The following is a 23,384-nucleotide window of genomic DNA, read 5'->3' on the forward strand; positions in this document are numbered from 1 at the left end:
GTCACGTGCAACCCATGTATAAGAAGGCTTCGCCTCCAGAAGAGACGTCTTCTGCTGGCCGCTTGCCTCGCGTGCGTGTGAAGGCTGAAAGCATGCGCTCGAGAGAGAGCGCGTACGGGATACCCAGCCTGTCATCGACCATGTTATCAACAGAGAATTTCGGAATAGGGGACTACAACGCTTTGTGTCCTCCTAGCAGCTTGGGCCGCCGCCGCGCGCACGAGCAGTAGTTCTGCGCGCGCACAGGGTAACGCCCTTGGTTGTTTGGGACTATCCAGCGTATATGCATGTGCATGCCGCCAGGATTCAAAGGGAGCCTAGTGTCGTCGATTTAAATAACTGCTTTGTTTGGGTAGAGTGCCTGGAACGCGTTCCCGACTGGTGTGTTCACCGCGTCAAAAGAAAATGGCCGCTGAAAGCACTAGCGTTGGTTGTCTATGAATTGCGACAGCATTCGTCATGAGACTCACGACCAGGGTGTTAAGATAGACAGGTGGGGAAACGGCCCATTGAAACCTACCGCAGCGCCGTGACCGGATTGTGTACTCGTCTGCTTGCGGGAGGCTTGCGGGTACCCCCGATTTGCGACAGACGGCGCTGCGGCGAGAAGATAAAAATTGGAATCGAATTTGCATGGAACTCTATGGGAGAGTGCGCAAAATAAACTGAGAGCACGACAGTCCTCCATTGAAAATACACGAGAAACCTTCTCCGTCAGTTTAACCGGTCGCCAGCGTTCGCCCAGCTGGAGTGAGAGTTCGCGGTGCTCCACATAGATGGCGCCACAGAAAAAGGGAAAACCGAGGGGGACACAATCCGGTCGCTCATTTGGCTCTCGTTTCACCACCTGTCTATCTTACACCCTGCTCACGACGCAGCTGACTAGTGAAGACGACTACGCATATTATGAGTAAACAGTTTATGTTATGAATTCAGTTTTCCCTCCATATTTAGCGCAGAAACTTAAAAGAAGGAGGCCGTAAAGATCTACAAAATCGGGGGAGTGGGGAGTAATAGCTAACGAATGTCTATCGCCTTAAAATGTGGTATCTCGATTTCAGCCTGATGAATTCATAGCACTGTCACGCTGTCGCCTGCCGCGGTCCTGGCGTTGTTCCAGCTGTGGTGGTGGATGTGGAACACACCTGTTCTGCTGCAGGTCGTACTCTGCAGCTTGACAGTCCAAGGACGCTTCGGAAGTCGGGAGTTGGGACGCCGTTACGAGAGCGACACTCACGTTCGCTCGTGCTTTACGCCAGCATTTCTGCGACCTACCGCCAGGATCGCGACATCCAACAGCACGATACTCCGGCTTTTGTGAAACCATTTCTTGCCACTTCGCGACCACTTTCCATGCATGGGTGGAGTAGGTCGCCAAACACACCAGTCGGAGACGCGTTGCCGACACTGTATAGTTTGGGCGTCAGTTTGCCAAAACCGTGAAAGCGCCTTAGCGAGGCTTGACTATTAAGACTGTCAGACGCGTAAGCAGCAAGTTGGCGTCGCCCTGAGGTCGTGTTGTTTACACAGACGCTCCCTACCTCTCTACGAGACGCTGGGAGCGTCTGTGTAGACAACACGTTCACCCGATCCGAAGTTTCCGTGCTCGAGGATACGCATGAGTAGGTTGGCGGTCACCCCAGGGGTCATGTACCTGCCACTTTCCTTGGCATCTGAAACAAAAAAAAATGACAGTGTTAGCTAAATGTGAGTTACGTTTTGCGGAAGTATTTAGGGGGTAGCGCAGCGAAGGTTCAGTGTGCCCAATTGCGGAACTCTGCCCTTCTAAGCGAGGTGAACATTAGAGAGTTTCGGAGTAGCGTTCGGTAAAGTTTTGCGCATACAAACAAATGGCGTCGTCTCCCTGCGCATGCGCCGAGCACAAACTGCGCTTTTGGATTGACGCATGGCGACGACGCTATTTCAGTGCATACGCGAAGCATTTACGAATGCTAGTTAATGTAAAACTAAAACGCAAGCGTCTCTTTAGAACACCTAGCACTCGGAAGGTGCTCGTCGCCATCTGTCGTGCTTTTACAGCGCGTGCAAGTGCAGAGCTCATGAGACGGCGAATTGTTATTTACCCCGTAAGTGATGACGTCACAACATGGCGCTGTGCTCTAAATAAACCGCTGCTAGAGCCGTTGTAATGGATAAGTGCATGGGGGCTCAACGTGAGGTTAGAAATTTCCGATAAAAACGTGTCTGTCTTTTCTACAGGGAATATTACACCATGTTTGAGGGCGATGTTTAGAGCACATGCTTAGAACGAAGTCACACTAATAGGCGGCTAAGACCGGCAACCTTGATGGTATGGAATTCTGGTTCCAGAAGACCCGTGAAAGCTCGCCGTCAGCGCGCGCTCAGCAGTCGCGCGCACAGCTTTTAATGCCAATGAATACTTGCTATATGTAATCACGAATACCTTTTCTATCATGTCATTGCCATAAAGCGATAATAGAAGCCCGTAATTAAGTTTCAAAACCTGTTTTGCCTTGCTTGCAGACGACACTATGGTTACGCACGTTCAGTGGTTGTTTCTGAGGGTCTACGCGACTGCGTTAAAATTATTTGGTGACGAGCGACGAAACTTCATTCACAGAGTCAGCTTTATATTTGAGCGAAGAGTGCCCGTGCACAGCTTTGATCGCTGTTCGAGGTGTTCGAGCTCGCGAATGCCTGCCGTAGTATTCCGCATTATTTGAGAAGGGTGAAAATGCTGTGAAGAAGCAGCATCAAGTGCGGTGACTACGAGAAGTGTATCAACGTCGAAGGGCTGGCCATCGCACGTTCAAGGACCTCTGACGACTCAGCACATGCTCCAGTTCATATATGTGTAATAGATATATAACTTACAATGCTGTTACGCTAGCGCTCTGAAGTGTGGTTCAGACGAAGATGTTCGGCTCAAGGACTTTTGGCCGAAGTTACACGGACATCCATTAACTGAGGACAAGGTGGAGGCGTCTACTGCATCGCCGAAGGCCAGCGTTAGCGACACATTTATTGTTTCGAAATGCCACTAAAGGCATTTTTATGAGATATACGCCATAGTCCCATTTAATCCGTTTAAAGTTTTAAGCAAAAATCATATCAGAAGACATAATATAGCTTTAGTTTGCAATCCAAAACATAGATAAACATCATTGGCTCTTTTCTCACCTAGTGGTCAACTTGTTGGCGGAGGGGGATGGAAGAAGAAAGAGGAAAAAAGAAAAGAAAAAAAAAAGTTTTTTTCGGTTGACACGATGCTTTAGGACATTCACACCTAAAGAAATATAAAATTTAAAACAGCATTAATTTAGATTAAGCAATAATTAAATAAGTTGCCGAGTACGGTCCACTTGGTTCTATAAGCGATATAGGTTGAAATCGGGATGAGGACGATTCGTCACATGCGCACTCGTCACAGGACGATTGGTCACAGGACGATTCGTCACGTAGGAACATTCGTCACAGGATGACTCGTCATGCGGGCAACTGGTCACATCGATCGGGCAGGCGACGATAGTAAATCGCAAATTTCAACAACTGCCCACATTCCCTGATGAGGACTTTCACGACTTCCCACTGTCACATAAACCAATGGTTAGGAAAACTAATCTGACAATGCTCCTCTTCCGCTTTTACTTTCATTATATTACGAGTCTTTAGCAGGTTGAGCTCAGTTGCTGGCTTGAAGGAGCAATAATCCGACTGGCAGCTAAATCAGTTTTTACTTTTGCTTTGCGTACACCTATTCGACAAAATCAATAAGTATCGGAATTCTTTCTGCTGAGTGTGTACGAGTGAATGTGTACAGCCTCTCGCTGTCGCGATCCCCTCCATTATTTTGAATGTAGTCCGAGTTCAAAACTAGTCTCTCTTATATGACCTCCGCATTCACCGTTCGGGACGGACCCAGAAGCTAAAACATCTGTTACAAATTATTTGACCTTGAGACGCGAAAGACATGCTAAGATGTGACCCACTTTGTGAGGCCGAACCAACATTCAATGTTTGGGACCGAAATAGAGGCTAAAACCTTTGTTACAAATTTTTCGCCTTTGAGAACCCAAACACATACTAAGATACGAGGTGAGCCAGTTCGTCCGCCCGAACGAAATTGAACAATACATTTTTTGGGGGGACTAACCATTGTGGGACCGGTTGGCTATGTGACGAGTCGTCCTATGACGAATGTCCTGTGACCAATCATCCTGTGACGAGTGAACATGTGACGAATGGACCGTATCCCGTTAAAATCTATATTCAACATAGGAAATGCATAACTAAATAAAGAGAAATAATCAGCATAAAAAGGGGAAAGGGGAAGGAAGAAGACGGAAAAGAAAAAGAGAAGGAAAAAGGAAAAAAAAACGTTTAACACTGAAATATTATTCATATTTTTATTCTCATACAGGACATCTTTATTAAGAAGTTGGATCGTCGTCGTCTTCTTCCAGAAGATCGATGAAGCAGAAACAAAAAAAAAACAACAAATTAACGTTTGAAGCAATAGAATTTTTTAGAAAAGGGATAATCATATATATAAAAGTAAATGCCCGTACTAAATTCCAAGTCCGTTCCTGAAACTACGGTTTCGATGCTCCCCAGTTTTTCTTTCAAATTGGTTTTTAGAAAAAATTTAATTTTGGTCATTTGACCCTATTAATTTATTTTGATTGGTTTAAACCTGTTATGCCGTTTCGCGGTGCAGCTTGAGAGTGATAGGTTTATTTCTTGAAACATTATGTTTCGGAACGCAGGGGTGGGTATGCACACACAATCGTAGAATGAAATATTGCAGGAGGGGGCATGTTTAAGGGTTGTTCTACTACGTCATGGAAGCGACCGCTACGAGTGAGGCCCTCGTTCCCGCTTGGCGTCGTTTAAAACTTTAAGCCCCATTAATGGACGTCCTTTATTCCATTAATTAATCCACTAAGCGGTTTCCTTCATTCCCATGCACGATAGTCGTTAAAAATATCAAAATAAATGTTTTGCATCTGCTGAGTATGTAATCAACGGTGCAGTACAACATTTATGTGTGGTTGAGAACAGTCAAATATACCCACAGCATTTCACCAATTATAACTTCAACCGCAGAGTCAAAGGGGTTCATTCATGTTATCCGTTGATTGTGAACTCCTTTGCTTCTTCACAATAGTTTCTGCAGCGCTAAACGGGCACTCGCACGGTATTCAAGTGGCTGGGAAACGTATAATTTAACCCTCTCTACTTGCTTGGAGTTGTAAAGCTGCCCCTTTAGTTTACTTTCTGTCAAAATTTCACTTAAAGCTTGCCATCATGCAGGTGTACTCGTCCACGTCTGCGTGGGGAAAGTGTTGAATATTTAGTTTTTTTTGGTTTGTCAAAATTTAACGATTAACGGGTTAAACTAATCAATCATGACCAAAGTATAAATCGATAAATCGGTAGGTTAATCGACCAAGTGCCCAGCCTTAGTTTACATTCATTTGAAGAGTTAATGTTTTTGGTTTTATTTTAACTGAAATGAAGATGGCTATGAAGCACGCGCTAAAAACATTTCCAAAGATAAGAAAGGTTAATTCTGATATTTATTTTTGTATCCTTTAAAGTTTAAAGTGTGTGTTTCTCTTTTGCGGGACACATGAGGTGCTGCTCAACTTAGCTTGTTAGGCAAATGTACCGTGTAACTCATCTGATCTCCACTAGGGGCAATTACGGGTCGTCTGAATGACACTTGTGGATGAAGTCTATCGTTGGATCAACAACACTTACGAGCGCCCGTGTAACCAGGCCGCTAGCTGATGTCGTTGAGCGAGCTCTTCCTCTATTTGGGATCTCATAGAAAACGGGAGGAAGCGCAGAGTCTGTTTCTCGGTACGAATTACTAAACGGTACAAAGATGTACCCATATTGCGAGTCAGAAAAACTACGTTTTTGGTCTAAAACGTTTCTCTTAGAGCAAAAAAAAAAAATTTTTTTTTTGATGACGCCGAAGCATTTTTTTTTAGCTGTGAATGCGAAAGCATAAATATGCGATTGAACGCCGATGAGCACCCCTTGGAGACCTCGGTGAGGAGAGGAGCAGAGCGGCCGCAACGCTGTACGGGAGTGTGGGGCGCGACATGGCTGAAAGCAGAGCTTAGAACACGGGATTGTGTTTACTATATTTATTGTTACTTAAATACATGCCTAGTTGTAAAGAGAAACTCTATATGTCTGTATAATGAGCCTTTTCAATGTATAACGCTTTTCAGCGAGATTGCAATGCTTGTTTTGATTTAGGGCCCCAGACCCCGTCAAGTTACCATCTGGTAGCTTTTTGTCTGGAGGCCCGCCACAGTAAATTTCTGGAAATAAAGATTTCATTTCATTTAATTTCATTTTAGCTTTCCCTCCACGTGCTACCAGCTGCAGTGCGCTAACACACTCGAACCCCGATCCCCTGAGTGGATCATAGCCTACTTTATTCTAGAAAGCCTTTCAAACCGCGGAAGAACGTGGCCGCTGCAAGGGGAGAAGGAGAATAGGGAAGAGGACGCCTGGAGGGGTGGAATGTGCCTCTCAGACAGCGACAAAGAATGCCCCAGCGGTAAAAAAACAAGGAACCGCTCTTTTTTTTTTCCCCGCGGGAAACAAAAACACAAAAGTAACATTTGCGTCGACCCTCTACTGCTCACCCCTCTCCCGTTTCTTTATGCGACGGTAGCCTTCTTTCTCTTTGTCTCCATTGCGGTTTGTTGTTTTTTCACAGAGAAGCCACAGCGCGGCCACAGCGCGTATTTATGGCACTGACTAAGTGGTCACTCCTGAAGTGGCTATGCGCTACCATATCGGTAACCATTCGGCACCGCTCCTCGCATTTTTGCGGCAGCCGGCGCTCAATGGCTCCGTCGCGAAATTGAGAGCATTTCTTATAATATTGGAGGTTATGTCCCAGTTTAAATATGCACATATGCACTTGTCAATGAATCAAGGTTTCATATTTCAACAACAAAGTGAGCATACTCTGTATGCAGGTGGAACATTCCTCGTTGCCCTCTAGTGTTTCTTTGCTCATGGCGGTGTCCACGGATCCAGGGTCGTAGCTGCAGACGGTCACCGACGGGTTCTCCGTGGCTACGACCCTCATGTACATCTCCCGGGCTGCCTTGCCTGCGCAACGAAATCCACGGAAAGCATTGAATGTAGTCTTCCATCGTTCCCCCATGAAGCAGTCGCCACGGCCTTGCAGGTCGCACGCGCCATACGTCATCCGCTTACTGGTCATTCGATAATTTTATTATACCCCTTGGATAAACTACCTGTTGTAGGTTGAAAAGGGCAGGGCAAGCTTCACCCGCGAAGCACCCCACCCTTGCAGCTTTTACAGAGTGAACGCCGGAGGGGAGGTTAGTCCCTTGCCTCGTCTCTCCTCCTCACCAGAGTTAAACCTGGATAAAGTAGACGAGTGGAGGGCTTGGCGGACGGAACTTGTCCTGATTTTCTTAACTTGAACTAGGGCATAGTACTTTTGTTTTCACCACAGCGGCGCTGTTTTTTGAAGAGAGTAAGAACAAGTGAAAATAATTAGGACAAAACAATGTGGAAGTAATTTGATAGTTTTATTTTTGCAGTTGTAGCAACCTTCACGTTGCGGTCCTATTATTATTGCATAATATGACCCCTAGGTTTCACGTATAGATGGCGTTTCTAATCGTCCATCTTTATGGGGTGCGAGGGGTTTTCCGAAAGACCACAGCCGTATATAGAGGGAGTTTGGTTATTGGGAGGAGCGGGCCGGGCCCTGACGTGCACAAGACGCAGATAGAAGGCGCGACGTTCTCTCGTGGCCAACCAGAAGCCGAAAATAATCCCCTAGCGTTGGGAGCGAGAATCAATTTCAATAAGCGCGTGAGGGTTAAATAAAGTAACTCTTCATGGTTCAAAATATAGTGCACGTGATGTTTCGAGTATGATCATGCAAAAGGACGTAAGAATCGAATGTGCCGCTCAAATTTTCTGTTTTGCTTCGTCGAAGTCTGACTGCTCGTACACATTTTCCTGGTCCTTGGTGCCTGGCATGCAAATAAGGTTAATCATTCTGCTAAAATTTGATGTGGCACTACCGTGATCGAAAAATCACGTGTACCATATTTTCAGTCACCGAGAGTTACTCTGACACACCTACTGATTTTGTTTCTCGCTACCACAACCACGGAATTATTCGCGGCTTCTCACTGACCACATTCGAACCTGTAAAGACGCCCTGGAACACGCCCAACCCGCTCTCGGCCATTGGCGCCTCCTCATTTGCCTCCTATATTTTCCTATGAATGGCCAAACTTTCTCAATATAAGGCATTACAAAAAGAGTGAACACATCGAGACTTTCTCTGCGGTGACTTTCACAAGCCCACGTTCATGCGTTAGGTTTTACAAGTAATCAGTTTGGTTTACTCCTAACGTCGGCAGCGCGCTTCCGGTGCTTCAATTTGTGGCGAGGGAAAACTTTCTCGACGTGCAAGGAAGTGAACCCGGACCAGTTAATCTGAGGAACGTGCATTTAGGATCCGTCGTGCGAATAATGGATCAAATTTTATGGCGCTTCTTCAGTGGCTGTCCTCACAGGGACGGGTGTACAAGGCCGTCAGAGCTGCCGGTGCGAGCCCGTGGCTTAACCCAGCGTCATTAACAGCAAAATCAACTCAACGCTTTTGCTCGTAGCTGTGACAGAATTGTACACGAAGTATAAAAAAAGAAGTATAGCTTGTAGCGTGACAATTTCGTCAGCAGGAAGTTTGCCGCATGGGGCGTCTCGTGACCTGCTGTAGACGTGAAAGTTTGCCATTACAGTGCAAACACAAGCCTGCGCACTTTAACGTACATCACGCAGTAGTTCTCCTAGCTTTCAAGCGCTATCTCACTCGGAGCGCTGTGCTGAGTCACGGTAGTGAATCGAGTGGCCGTAAGGACGCAGTTACTTCGTTCAAAACATCGTATACAAAAGACATTGTGTTCGGTGCAGAAACAATGAAAGAATTATCTCCCGACGGGATTCAGGCATGTTCGAAGTATTTATGCTTCGAACATTAATTAGTCATTAGTTGTTTATATAGCGGGAGGTTAGTCTGCCTGAAGATGGCGACATTGTTACCCACAGTAGATGAGAAGGTAGCCAGGGCAGTACAACTGATAGTCTGGGATCTTTAAGGTGCACCAGGCTGTAGTGATACACAGCCGCACACCTGTACGACTCTCATCTTGGTCGAAACGGGCAGGGTGGGGGTTGAACCCAGGATCCCTGTGCTCTGCAGCACAAGCTTTCGCTCCACGTATGTTTACTTCATACATACATATTGTAACGCGCTAAAAGTTGAAGTGGAAAAAAAGGACGAAGAGGAGAAAAAAGAATTAGGAAAGATGGGGCTGGATCGATAGGCGAAAGCTGGACGGTTAACGCTACCCAACAAATTGCGGCAGCGGATCCTCCAAGCATAAATACCCACTCCGAGCCACCAGCAGCATAGATAACGTAGCACCAGCTCATCGAGCAGCTCTACGCAATTGGTTGGCGGAGAAGAGTTCGGCCGACAAGATCGATCTGCTCAAGCAATCGACCTTTTTTCGAAATGCGTAATTCACATGCGCGTAATGCTTGACGCTTCTGGGTTCGACATTGCATGCTACCAAAACAGATACGCCATCTTGAATGGTGTGCCCAAGCCTTGTTTCACAGTACGTTTTTTTTTTTTTTTGTAGGCAGGAGTTTTTCTTTTTTTGTTAGCAAGGGGCAATGTGTGTTGGGTGTGTGTTTATACAGCCTGAAGCTACTCTGCCTCGGCGGGCGATTTTCTCTCAGCTGTAGATGAGCGATTTAGCCAGTGCGGTAAAACCGCTAGTCTGGGGTTTTGAACGTGCACCACGCAGTAGCGATGCGATCCCTGGGTTCTGCAGCGCGAGCTTTCGCTCCGCGTTCTCCGAGCTGGTGTGCGCTAACCCTCTCGGCCACCATTCCCCCTTCTCCTCAAAAGTTAACACAAGTCGACACACGATCCTGAAAAGTTAACACAGGTGGACACACGAAAGGCGATTGCAAGCTAGTCTCTTGGCCGCTACCACATCTCTGATTCTGCGGACAAGCCCCACCATTTTCAAGCTTGCCAAAGCTATATTCACGAACAAGCTTACCGTGCTTGCACTCTCGGGGCACCGACGGCGCTGTTTACAGCGCATGCTCAGAACGAGCTGATACTAATAGGCTGCTAAGACAGGCAAACTTGATGGTGCGGAATGCACGCTGCAGAATAACTGTGGAAGGTCGCCGTTTACACGTGCTCAGCAATCGCAGACACAACTATGGCTGCCAGTGAATACTCCCTATATTGACGAAAAGAAGAGAAGAAAGTCACTTTTCAACTCGTCGGAAAAAACTAACTTCGAAGAAACAACAACAACCATGGCGCTGACGCTTCATGATTCTCTGTTTCGATTAAAGGCTTACTTATTTATTTTATGACGTTTAGTTTTTGACTTTACAGTGTCGGCTATGACCTTATATCGTAACGGTATTTTTTTTTGTCAGGCCAGCGGAATGGACTCGTGCCGCAGCAACGTAGTGTTCACACCGTTTGGGTTATAAAGATTCAGTGATCAGCAATAAACGCGAACCAGGTGTGCTCATCTTGATAATATGCGACTCTAAAAGTTTCATTCTTAGTATACAGCGCTGATAAAGCTACAGGCGCGAGCGCGAGGCTTCATATATGCTTTCGTTTGCGCGAAAACGCATGCACATTATCTGTGATATCAAACCCCATGATGTTGCCAGCAGCTTTGACAGCGTTGTACACTAAAGAAATCCCGAAAGTGACACGAAAATACCCAAATATCGAAGCCAAATGAATGGGACAAGTCTTGAGAACGCTTTCTGTTCCCAAGGCGAGCAGATGGCAGATCTATTTTGGAGCAACTTAACCTTGTGGGAACCACGAGTTCCCCGCATCCCTATCTAGGCCTAGCTCAGGCAGGCCGTGGGACGTCGCCACGTGGGGGCGCGTCCCGGATGCGAGGGCGAAGCCGCATTCCCTGGTGGGAGGCTTTCCCTCGTCCTTCTCGGGTGATTTGCCTAAGGCACACCCCTCGGGATCATGACTTGGACGCGTCCGCCCCTCCGGGGAGCCACCTCCATCCGACCCACCCTGGGCGCGTCCATTCCCGCAGGCTATATAAGACGGCCCTAATCCAACGGGCGGGACTCTCGCCGGGGTAGGCTCTGCTCGACGGAGCCTTTATATCCTTATCTGATCCTCCCCCTCCGTGATACTGTCAATAGCGGCAGCGCGGACTCCGACTGGTGATCCTGTCAAAAGAGACAGCGCCGTCATCTCCAACATTGTTGGCCTTCGGGCAAGCGTGTGGCATCTAAGTCAAATAAACACGTCTTTATCCGGACCCAAGGAACCTTCTGTGTTTCTAAGTGGTACCCCTATAAAAGGGGAAACCCACATCTGGCGCCCAACGTGGTGCGGGTAGAGCGAGTCATTAGACAATCGCACCCGACTTTTGCGGCGTATCTCCGAGGCAGTCGCTTTCGCGACTTGAACGAACTGGCCTCGGAGGCTCGGCGGATTCAGGGAGACATTCTTGCCGCACGAGCGTATCGTCCCCCACCCCCAGCTTCAGCGGCACTCGAGCCGCGCTGCGCGTGGAACGGTGACGCGGCGTCCCGAAAGAGGAGACACGAAGCCGCCCACTACGCAGACGAGCGAAGTCGAAACACGTACGACATATCAGATCGTGCGCTCGACCCGTACTCCTATGAACGGCGGGCAGCAGAGACTGCGCCGCAGTTCAACAGGCGAGATCGGAGCACAGAGTTCCCGACGCCACGGGAGGAAACGCGGCCAAAGCGTCCAAACGCACAGGACGAAAGGCGCGGCGCACATCAAAGCGCTCGACAGGACTCAAGAAAAGTCCCGCAACAACGTTGCTTTCGCTGTAATAGCACCAACCACCTGGTTCGACAATGCCCAGAACGGCAGAACCCCGGTCCCCAACAGTCGGGAAACGAGCAAGGCCGACGATAACCAACTCGGCGGCTCAAAACGGCACGGAGCAAGAGACTCTTTTGCCTACAGCCTACAGAATAGGCTTTCCGACAGGCACGCTAGCGCCATTCATAGCCCTGACGATTGTCGGTCGGACGTTCAAGGCACTGCTGGACACTGGAGCCAGCGCCTCGCTTTTCGGCGACGAAGTGTTAACCCACCTCCAGCAAAACTCAGTGCATATGAGGGAGGGCAACACAGCCTTTCGACTCGCGTGCGGTACCGTCCATTCAAGTGGTACTGTGGGGTTGGTCGCGAGATGGGAGAATCGAGTAACACGGCAACGCTTCGTTCATCTTCCCAGTCTTTCCGTTCCGATCATCCTGGGCAGAGATTTTCTCGCCAAAACAGGGATCGTGATCGACGTGAGTAGCGGTTGCTACCGAGAGGGCACATTCGCATTTCTGAAACCCTTCTGCGAACCCCCAACGCCAGAAAAAGCACTGGTTAATGGGGAAGACAGCAGCTGCTAAAACAAGGCAACAGAATCACAAAAACCGGGTATTAACCCCCCAACAGGTACCCCGACGCGGTTGCAAACAAGCGCCGTAGCGTCGGAGGTCACCCACCCCCTGCTGACTGAGTCATGCTGCGGGTTAGGGCAAGAAAAAGCCCGTTTGTCGACATTATTGCGACGCTATGACGCCATGTTCACAGAGCGTCCCGGTTGCACAAACGAAGTGCAACACCGGATCGACACGGGCGATGCGCTTCCTCGGAGGCAAAACGCACGACCCGTCAGTCTGGCTAAACGAAAAGCCATCGACGTCGCCTTGGACGAAATGATCGACACCTGAGTTGTCCGGCGGTCAAACAGTCCCCGGGGATTTCCCGTTGTGCTGGTCCCAAAAAAGGACGGCAGCTCACGGCTCTGCGTAGACTACCGCCGTCTAAATGACGTAACGCGGAAAGACGCATATCCCCTTCCGAGCATTGACTCGATCCTTTCCAACCTCGGCAGCGCACGGTATTTCACAACCCTGGACGCTAGCCGAGGCTACCTTCAAGTTCAAATGGAGGCAGGTGACGAGGCAAAAACAGCCTTTGTGTGTCACCGCGGGCTTTTCGAATTTTCAAGAATGCCCTTTGGTCTGTGCGGAGCGCCAATGACGATTCAACGCTTGATTGACCGAGTACTGGGAGAAACCAAATGGAAACATGCAACAGCCTATCTCGACGACATTGTCGTGTACTCCAACACCTTCGAAGATCATCTACGAGGTCTGAAGGATGTGTTCGACAGGCTAAAGGCCGCGGGTATGACTCAAAACCCGGAAAAGGCCCAAACAGCCGAAACCCGAATCAAGTTGCTTGGGTTCACGCTCGATTGCGGGCGCATCACGCCGAACCCCAAGAAGCTAAAGGCTATACGGGAGTTTCCGGCGCCGACGGACGTAAACTCGCTCCGTCGCTATCTGGGAATGGTAAATTTTTACCGCCAATTCATCCCAAACTGCGCATCACTCCAAGCGCCACTGACGCGGCTACTGAGAGAGACCGTGAGATGGAGTTGGGGTCCCGAGCAGGAGTCGGCATTCCGCTGCACCTCTAAAGCGCTCGCGGACACAGCTGATCTAAAGCTGCCCGACTTGAACAAGCCTTTCTTGATCCAAACGGACGCGAGCAAACTGGGCTTGGGAGCGGTCCTGCTCCAAGAGCACGAGGGAGTGTTTGGTCTGGTAGCTTTTGCTAGCCGCCTGCTGACACCCGCTGAGGTGAACTACAGCACATGTGAACAAGAGTGCTTGGCTATTGTATTTGCCCTGAAGCGCTTCGACATTTATGACGACGGGACCACGTTCACGATCGAAACAGATCACCAGAGCCTAATATGGCTGTCCAGACTTCTCGAACCCGCAGGACGGTTAGCGAGATGGGCCATGCTACTGCAAAAATACGACTATGTTGTGTTTCTTTACAGGAAAGGCAGCACAAACGTGGTGGCCGACGCACTGTCGCGAGCCCCCGTAGACTGCGCAAATCTTTCCGCGAGGACCCAGGCCGAGCCAATGGCAAACCCCAAGCCACGCGGAGCCGAAAATCAGTCCAAAATGGAGGCAACACCACAGACCTCCTCGGACGAAAACGTGAACCACATAGACGCAGTAAGCGCAGTGGGGATCGTGTTCAGCAAAGAAGAGCTACTGAAAGCACAGCAGAATGATACGTTTTGTCGAAAGGTGATCGACGGACTCTCAAGTAAGTCGGACTCCGTGAAGTCGGGCGGCGCGTCCGCCGGGCGTACAACTGCTGGTATTGCAGTAAACGCCGAGTGTCGGGATATATCTGGTATTGGTACTGACACGCTGGATAAATTTCTGCTGAACGCCGATGGGCTCCTGCTGAAGTATATCCTATCTGAGAAGGACACAGATAATGTGTTCATAGTGGTGGTGCCAAAACGCCTGAGGTGCGCAGTAATGCGTTACTATCACGACTCGCACTTGGCCGGACATGCGAGCGGCTCCAAGACTTACACAAAGTTATGTCACATCGCAATCAGGCCGGGCATGAAAAGGGACGTATTCCGCTACGCCCGCACGTGCCACATTTGCCAAACGTGGACAGCTTTCTGGGACATGCCGGCCTAGTTCCTGACTTTCACGCCACGTGGCGTATCAACCTTGAACGGACTCTGAAACGCCGGCGCGTCGGTCCACCGCTATCTTAACCTCCTCTCTTATAGCTCGTTCCCCCTCACACCCTCTCATCTTTTTACCCAGCGCCCGCATTTTGGAAGAAAACGCTTCATTACGCGTCACAGGCGTAGAAGCCTATCGGTCGGAGAAAAGCGAGGTTTGGGGGGAAGTGTTACCTACTATTGTAGAGTCAGTGCTGTATTCAGCTCAGCTGGTACGATACGCGAACCCACACTAGATTATTCTAGCGAAAAAGTGTCGGACGCTCGACCACGTGACAACGCGCCCACCAATCGCGGCACGAGGGCGCGTTGTCTCGTGGTACTTTTATATTTCGCGTGCGTTCTTTTTAGGCCGGAAAAAAATAAGTAAGCAAAGTCTACCTAGGAACCCTAAGCCTACCATGCTTCAAACACCTCAGTCGTGTGTCTCAAGGCCGTCCACAAGTTGCAAATATATTTCGTATTGCCTTATGCGCGAGCGAAGTCAAAGCTAGAAGTGCGAGCCCAGCGCTCTGAGTGTTCCTGTTTCGCACGTGTGCCTGTGGATTGCAAGCACTATTCAAGGCAGCCTGCTTGTACTTGTGCCTTTGGCTTCGCTCGCAGATAACGTGAAACGAAGTATAGATATTTTTCGAAATTATCGAAGCCAAAGGAGCATGCTACAGTGTAATTTGACGCGACGTGCACCAGTGCGTTCTGATGTGCACACACTGATGGACGCGCGGGCAACGTGCCATTTGCTTAAAACTTTTGGTTTCAAAATTACCGCTCCAGACGGCAGCATGCAGAGCGCGTGTACCTACAAACACAACATGCTTCTTGGTGATTTGGTAATTTTTCGAAATGTCTGTTAACTCCTTGACCTTTCAATCAATATTAAAAAAGTAGCTTACTTGTGTTCAGCATCACGGTTAATGTTATATTGCTGAACCTATTTGATATGTTCTCCCGCTGTGACGACGAACTTGAGAATAGAAGTGCGTCCTAGACACATGATTGAAATCAGTGCTTCTGGCAAGATGCTCACAAAAAAATATCCATCGTCAACTGCAAACTAAGAATTCGCTTTAGTGCCCCTTTAATTTGTGTTGGCGATGGCTGTAAGTAACACTATTCAAAATGGTTTTTAAGAAAATTCGCCAATTTTATTTGTTTCACTAGTGGAACTTCCACGCACATGATTTAAAACGCCATTTTGAATATATTGGGAAATTGGACGAAGAGGGTTGTCAAGACGCACAGAACATCGTGGAATGGATGTCGAGAGTGTCAAACTGCCCTTTATATGATGTATAAGCATGTCGATGCACAGTGTAAAATTTGAATAGTTCAGTGGAAAAAATGAGGGTCTATCATGCGAACAAGGCTACGAATCGTTATTCGTACCTCAGACTAGGTACAAGACTGACACGCCGCTCTAGAAAGCCCAGCACAGCGTAAGACTAGTTCACAAACACACGCCCCGTTGGGGCCTCGGACCTTGCTAGTTTGCAGATAACTCATTCCACCAAAACACAAAACTAATCTTTATCTTTTTCTTTTTAAAGCATGTAGAATGTAGCGTTCTGCTTAAGGTTGCACGGCAATGACGCAAAAAAGAGAAACTTGGAGGACGCTTCAGCTTCGCCTTTAAGAGTGGAACGCGATTGCGTTATCGGGCCCCGTTCGCATCGCCTTCTCATTCGCTTCTCATGCTCTGAGTCATAGAACGACCTAGTTCTCATGACACAACACTCTTCGTTCCCAAGCCGTGCAAGCTGCCTTACGTGGCGTAGTGAGTAGCGTGCTGGCACGCAACCGAAAGGACGTGGGTTCAAATTCCGCCTAAAATTCTTAAAATTTTTTCTTCGTAGAAAATGAATTACTTCTAAAGTGAAATCATTTGAGACATGCGGCGATCTTTAATTCGCATTACATGCAATCTTTTTATCACTTTCATTCCACGCGTGACGTCACTTTTCACGTGAGCGTTGTCGGTTGTTTGAAATTTCCGCGCGAGGTCATGTGGCTGTGACGTCATCAACCTGTCGACCAATCCCGGGCTTTCGCGTCACGCCACCGACGTCAGCTTTTCTGCGACACGAGCTCATTAACGCTGTCGTGTTAAAACACACTGGGAGCTGATTCTATTCACATGAAGACGCGCCGAAAGACGACAAGGCATTATTTCGCGGCAAGGAAGTGTTCTTTTAAGCCGTCGCAACCCTTTTGCAATAAAGCAAAACAAACTGAGTAAGGGCATACATTTATCATATCCCCGCACGGTGGTGCCGGGTATCAGTTTGTTCACTCCGCTGGCTGCGTGATAGGAAAACAACACCCAGTCGTCAGTTGATTGTGAGCGCGCATAAATGTCTATGACATTTTACCTACATTCGGGTTCACCCCTAAGCTGACAATGCGATGTAAAGTGTTCATCGGACGAATCAATTGACTGCCTGTTATCGCTTCACCCAATAGTGTGATCACGTGTGGCAAGAACGACAGGTGACTGGTCCATCAAGTACGTAGCTTCCACCACACTGTCAGCTTAGGAGTGTTGGCTAGGAAAAACCAATAAATGTGCCTTGAAACTTCAGGGCCGGCTTGCTCGAACCAGCGTCTGAGATGAGACCGTTTGAAGGAAAGAAAGCCTGCCAAACATGGGGCGCGTGAGCATTTGAGACGCAACTTCACGCGCCACTCCGCTCATGCGCTAGCTTTGGCAGTGCTTTCTTTCAGACAGTCTCATCCAGTGGTCTCATCTCAGACAATGGTTCGAGCTAAGGTGCCTTCGTTCGAGCAAGCCGGCCCTGTCTTAAGGAACCTTAAGCTTTTGTGTTTACATGCCAAACCAACGCAAAGCATCTATACTTAGTTTCACCTTCAGTCCGAGCGCAGCGGACGCTACGAGCCATCCCAGCCAATCCAGCGCCGGGAGAGTATCACGTGAGCTTGTGGTTGGGCGGAGCGACACGTGAAGCTCGAGATCACGCGATACTCCCCCGGCGCTGGATTGGCTGGGACGGCGCGTAGCATCCACTGCGCTCGGACTGAAGGTGAAACTAAGTATAGCACACCCCAGCGAAGGATTGATGATTTATTCAGAAAACCTAGGGGTATTTTGACGTGCAAGCTGAATGTGCGATGTCGCATTATGGGACGTCACAGACCTACACACCAATTCAGTTTCTTCGCTAAAATTTAGCAGCGAATTGAATTGGTGTATAGGTCTGTGACGTCCCGTAATGCAACGCGCGCCGTTACGCTTACGGCGACGCCGACGCCGCGAAACACGTGTACGAGCTAATATGAGCTGCGCTCTAAGAAACTGCACTTCACATTAAACGGAAACAGGCGAAACTGACACGTCCCGAAAGAAAGCCTCCTTTAGTTATTCTCATTTTCTTCAGGGATTTCAATTAATCTAACTGTATTTTTTTTTCTAGTATTTTTGCTCTCCTTTCCTATGTGACTTAAGTAGTGTTCATTGTGCAATGGGCATCACATAAATGTGTCGTTACTCGTTGCAAGAACTGTGAGTGTCCGTCGTTCGTTCACTTCAGTGTCTTATTCCTCCTGTGTGAATGAACTATAGCTTATCCAACACACTTCGCCGCGTGTACTGTCAGATAACGTTTGAGCTGGTGTACGGCTTACTTTTTACCCTTCCTCGAGGATCTACGATGGCCGCAACGGGAACCCACCGAGGACAACAGTTCGCCTACGGCTTTGCCCGCCGTTTGAGGGAGGCCCGTGGACTACATTGCCTCGCAATCCTGCACAAGCAGTTCATGCTTGCTGAACGCCCGCGTATCGACGCCGCCGCACCGTTATTTTAAACATGCGCCCTAGTACCAGTGCGAATGCAAATACGTTCGCCACTCCTGCAGGAGGAGCTCCTGCCGCGCTACTGTGGGCCCCTGCCGGCTGAAGAAACAACTTGGACCTCTCACCTACCGTCTGGAAGAACTCTCGGTATTTCGTCGACAGAAGCGTAAACGAGTGTTACCCACTCATACCAGTCAGCTGAAGCTATACCTTACGCAAAGGGACTATCTTGGTGCTATTCGAGACGCAGAACTTTTTGGGGCGGGGGCGAGTGTAACGCGCTAAAGTCTGAAGTAGAAAAGAAGGATGATTAGGATAAAAAATGAAAGCCGCTTACAACTCCCTGTAACACCGAATTAGAGCGCAGCTCTTGAGGAGGAGGAGGGAAGGGCACTGGGGGTGGTTAAACTAACCAGGGGGGGTCACGTGACCTTGGGGGTCACGTGACCCCCAGTGCCGATGATGTCATCACTGACGTCACTGATGACGTCATCACTGACGATGACGATGCGGGTACCGATGACGTCATTAGTGACGTCACTGATGACTTCACCAGTGATGATGACGATGACGATGCGAATGTCGGTGACGTCATCAGTGACGTCGCTGATGACGTCATCAGCGAGTGATGATGACGATTACGATGCGGATGCCGGTGACGACATCAGTGACGTCAGTGATGATGTCATCAGTGATGATGACGATGACGATGCGGATGTCGGTAACGTCATCAGTGATGATGACGATGACGATGCGGATGCCGGGGACGTCATCAGTGATGATGACGATGTGGATGCCGGTGACGTCATCAGTGATGATGACGATGACGATGTGCATGCCGGTGACGTCATCAGTGATAATAACGATGACGATGCGGATGCCGGTGACGTCATCAGTGATGATGACGATGACGATGTGGATGCCGGTGACGTCATCAGTGATGATGACGATGACTATGTGGATGCCGGTGACGTCATCAGTGACGATGACGATGATGATGAGGATGCCGGTGACGTCATCAGTGATGATGACGATGACGATGTGGATGCCGGTGACGTCATCAGTGATGATGATGACGATGTGGATGCCGGTGACGTCATCAGTGATGATGACGATGGGGATGCGGGTGACGTCGTCAGTGATGATGTCGATGACGATGTGGATGCCGGTGACGTCATCAGTGATGATGACTATGACGATATGGATGCCCGTGACGTCATCAGTGACGATGACGTCATCGGGGGGTCACGCGACATCGGCGGGGGTCACGTGGCCTCGGGGGTCACGTGACCTCGAGGAGGGGGTCACGTGACCTCAGGGGAGTCCCCCGGTGGGGGGCTTGCGCGGTGCATTATGGGACATTTCCCATGATGCACCGCGCGGTTACGCCGACGCCGCTCAAGCCGGAAACGGGCCCCTAAGAGCTGCGCTTTAAAAAGTGAAAGCCGCTTACAACTCCCTGTAACGCCGAATTAGAGCGCAGCTCTTGAGGAGGAGTAGGGAAGGGTACTGGGGGGGTTCAACTGACCAGGGGGGGGTCACGTAACCTTGGTGGGTCACGTGACCCCCCCAATGCCGATGATGTCATCACTGACGTCACTGATGACGTCATCAGTGACGATGAGGATGCGGATACCGATGACGTCACTGATGACGTCACCAGTGACGATGACGATGCCAATGTCGGTGACGTCATCAGTGAAGTCAGTGATGACATCATCAGTGATGATGACGATGCGGATGCCGGTGACGACATCAGTGACGTCACTGATGACGTCATCAATGATGATGACGATGGGGATGTCGGTAACGTCATCAGTGATGATGACGATGCGGATGCCGGTGACGTCATCAGTGATGGTGGCGATGACGATGTGGATGCCGGTGACATCATCAGTGATGATGACGATGTGGATGCCGGTGACGTCATCAGTGACGATGACGTCATCGGTAGGTCACGTGACCTCGAGGAGGGGGTCACGTGACCTCAGGGGAGTCACGTGACTTCGGAGGTCACGTGTCCCCCACGAGGTCACGTGACCCCGGTGGGGGGCTCGCGCGGTGCATTATGGGACATTTCCCATAATGCACCGCGCGGTTACGCCGACGGCGACGCCGACGCCGCTCGAGCCGGAAACGGGCCCCTAAGAGCTGCGCTCTAAAAGGATAAAACGTTGGGCAGGAATGATCGCCAAAAGTTAGAGGATAGGGTTACCCAAAAATTTGTATGCTTACAACATGTCTGCAGACAGTTTTGGTATGACTAATGTGGCCGGACCGACAAACAAGGAAGAATCACGCCTCAGACAGTGTCTACACACTGTTTTTGTACGATGTTGTGACCGCGGCTCAACCCACCTACCAGAGGGCCGTGATCTTCGCGGAAACGGCATCTGGTTAGTCAAATTTTGGATATGTGAAGGCCCATAACGTAATCTGGAATGTTGAAGGTGCTTTCAAAACTCACCTGTGCAGTAGAGCCCCAGCCCTCGAGTTGGACCGATCGCCGAACAGGACGAAATGTTGACAATCGTTCGCGTCGGACCTGAGTCAGAGTCGTAGCGCCGGAGGAACGCCGCTGTCAGTGTCATCACGGACGTTAGATTCAAGCGGTAGTAGTCGTCGATTGTTTTCTCGTCATCGTACGACACGACGTAGTCGGAACAGTTTCCAACCGTCGCGGCGTTGTGCACGAGCACGACCTTCTCCGGATCCGGGAGTCGAGCCGACGCTCGCATCAGGAGGTCCTGGTAGTTGCCGAAGGAGTCCTTCGAATGATCGCAGGTCTCGACGCTCACGTTAACATCGCGTCCCAGAGCTGAGATCATCCGCTCGGTTTCTTCGAGCCCTGCCGTGTTTCGACCCGTGATGACAAGGAGCGACTCTTTTGCGACGCGTTCGGCGAAGGTGACCGCTATGCCTCTTCCAATGCCTCTGCTCGCTCCCGTCACGACGATGAGAAACCTCTTGTCCCAGAACATTGATTCCTTCTCGGAGCTACCGCGAGTACACGTTGCTTCAGTCATGTCTGCTCCCTTCGGCGCCGTAGCATCCAGACACCGGATAAGCGCTCGAAATGCGCAACAACTATGAAGCCAGCTGCGATGCGAGCGTAGTCGTAGCACTGCTGTTCTCTGGCATCAAATCCCGGGTCGCTTGTTTAGTTCCGCTTTATCAGCAAAATTGTGATTACAGCGTCCAAACTCAATTACGTCACTGTATCGCCGGAGACTCGATAACGTGAGGACAGCAAACATCGACGTCGAAACAGCTGAGCTAATACGTCTCAAGGATCCATTTCCTCGAAGCGTTGTTCTCTCTCTCGGTAGGCTAGAAAATAGAAGAGCTGTAAAATATTACATTTTTTTTTAAAGTTATTATACTCCGCGACAACTTTTCTTGGCAATGCAGTGGAAGGTACAGGCCCGCGTCCCCTCTCCCATTTTGAGTGTACGCAGGCTCCCCTCCTCTCCTCATTTCCGGGGAGAGGAGGAGAGCCCGGGCACACTCCAAATTGGAGAGGGGACGCGGGCCTGTACCTTCCACTGCATTGCCAAGAAAAGTTGTCGCGGAGTATAGATCTTGAATTGCTTTTTCACGGACCCCCCCCCCCCCTTTCCCCCCATAACAAACTTTTGTCCGTTCGTCCGTCTGTCCATGCATTTCCCTGTGAATTTGATGTCACGTGGCCTTGCGTCTTGTGACCCAGGTTATAATCAGCGAGGCACTGATCGAGTGCGGCCACTGCACGGCCATTTGCGACACAGAAAGTCGACATTCTGGGGCGTTACCGAGGCTGGGCGGCAGCGTGCTGCAGACACGTTTTCTGCTCGTTCGTCGTCATTCGCAGAAGTTCTTTTTTATATAACCTTGTGTAAACTGTGAGAACTGACTTTTAGAACGCGTGGACGTATTTACGAAAGCGCCGTACCGCAGAAAACGGCATAACTAATCAAAAGCAAGTCTCGCCGGCCTCGCGGCGTGATCAAAGTTTCCCTGACATGCCGAAGTGCTGCGTCTTTGTGCCTTCCCTGCTTGGATACCGACCAAGAATCGGCGTCGTGGGAAAGATTTGAAGGTGTGTAGCGTGTAGATGTCTTTGGCAGCATACACATCGGAGACGGAGTTTTGGATCCTCTAGCTGTTCCGGCGAGCTGCTAACAGCTTCGTGCTACTAATAGATAAAGAATAGGCTGCGCCACCAGGCAAGGCGATTTACAGGGCAGAGCGTGGGCCGAAGCATAAAGCCCGGTAGTATGCGTAATATACTTTTTTTATAAGTCAGTGAAATGTCTGACTCATAAAACGTTTTTGTTATTATGCGCTCCATTTTATAACACTCGTGAGGTGTTGCGTTATTTGTAACTGCTCAATGGTGAAAAACACACTACTTCCAGAAATTAGCATAAATTTACTCGTTGAATAAAGGTTAATTCGTTCAAAAATCATGCGAGGTCATAAAAAACGTGTTTTAGTTCGGTCATACTCGCATAACCGTGTAGCCGACCTCGAAAACACGCATCATCCACGGCGACGATCGCAGCATTGCCGGCTATCGAAGCACCGGGATGCTTGGGGACACACCTAGAAAGGACCGTGGAGACAAATTCCGCGGAAAGAAACATGTCTCGGAGACAGATATACACCAAAAGCAATTACGCCATGTCGCGGGACGGAGCAAAGCCCGCGCTTACCGTGCTCGCTGCCCGGGGGGATGGCAGACGTCACGAGCCTAGCCTCTGCAAGGTAACTTCTTCTAAAGCCGCCTCTCCCCCTACCCTCCTCACATTTTTTTTCCGAAAATGGTAGTTTCAGCTTCCGTCCGAGCGCAGCAAGGACGTTTAAACAGACAGGACCCGGCATGACGTCAGCCTG

At 49.4% G+C, this 23,384-nt stretch overlaps 1 protein-coding gene across 1 annotated transcript; it reads right to left on the minus strand.

The window, feature by feature from the left end:
- Positions 1-1,545: 1,545 nt before the first annotated feature.
- Positions 1,546-21,535, minus strand: LOC115325650 (sepiapterin reductase). The gene is made up of 3 exons (XM_040222298.1): positions 20,977-21,535; positions 6,979-7,125; positions 1,546-1,673 (listed from the first exon to the last, which is right to left on the minus strand). Exons 1-3 carry the CDS (start codon positions 21,533-21,535, stop codon positions 1,546-1,548), a joined length of 834 nt encoding a protein of 277 aa, XP_040078232.1.
- Positions 21,536-23,384: the final 1,849 nt, after the last annotated feature.

The sequence above is a fragment of the Ixodes scapularis genome, unplaced genomic scaffold, assembly GCF_016920785.2.
Source record: "Ixodes scapularis isolate PalLabHiFi unplaced genomic scaffold, ASM1692078v2 PGA_scaffold5__190_contigs__length_132052651, whole genome shotgun sequence".
In the NCBI taxonomy this organism is placed as follows: domain Eukaryota; kingdom Metazoa; phylum Arthropoda; class Arachnida; order Ixodida; family Ixodidae; genus Ixodes; species Ixodes scapularis.

Bases quoted from the DNA above. Each gene is read 5' to 3' on its own strand.
- LOC115325650 (XM_040222298.1), bottom strand. From the start codon at position 21,535: ATGACTGAAGCAACGTGTACTCGCGGTAGCTCCGAGAAGGAATCAATG. The intron at 7,126-20,976 runs GTGAGTTTTGAA...TTCGTTGCGCAG, and splicing joins GCTGGGGCTCTACTGCACAG to GCAAGGCAGCCCGGGAGATG. The intron at 1,674-6,978 runs GTATGCTCACTT...TTTTTGTTTCAG, and splicing joins ATGTTCCACCTGCATACAGA to ATGCCAAGGAAAGTGGCAGG.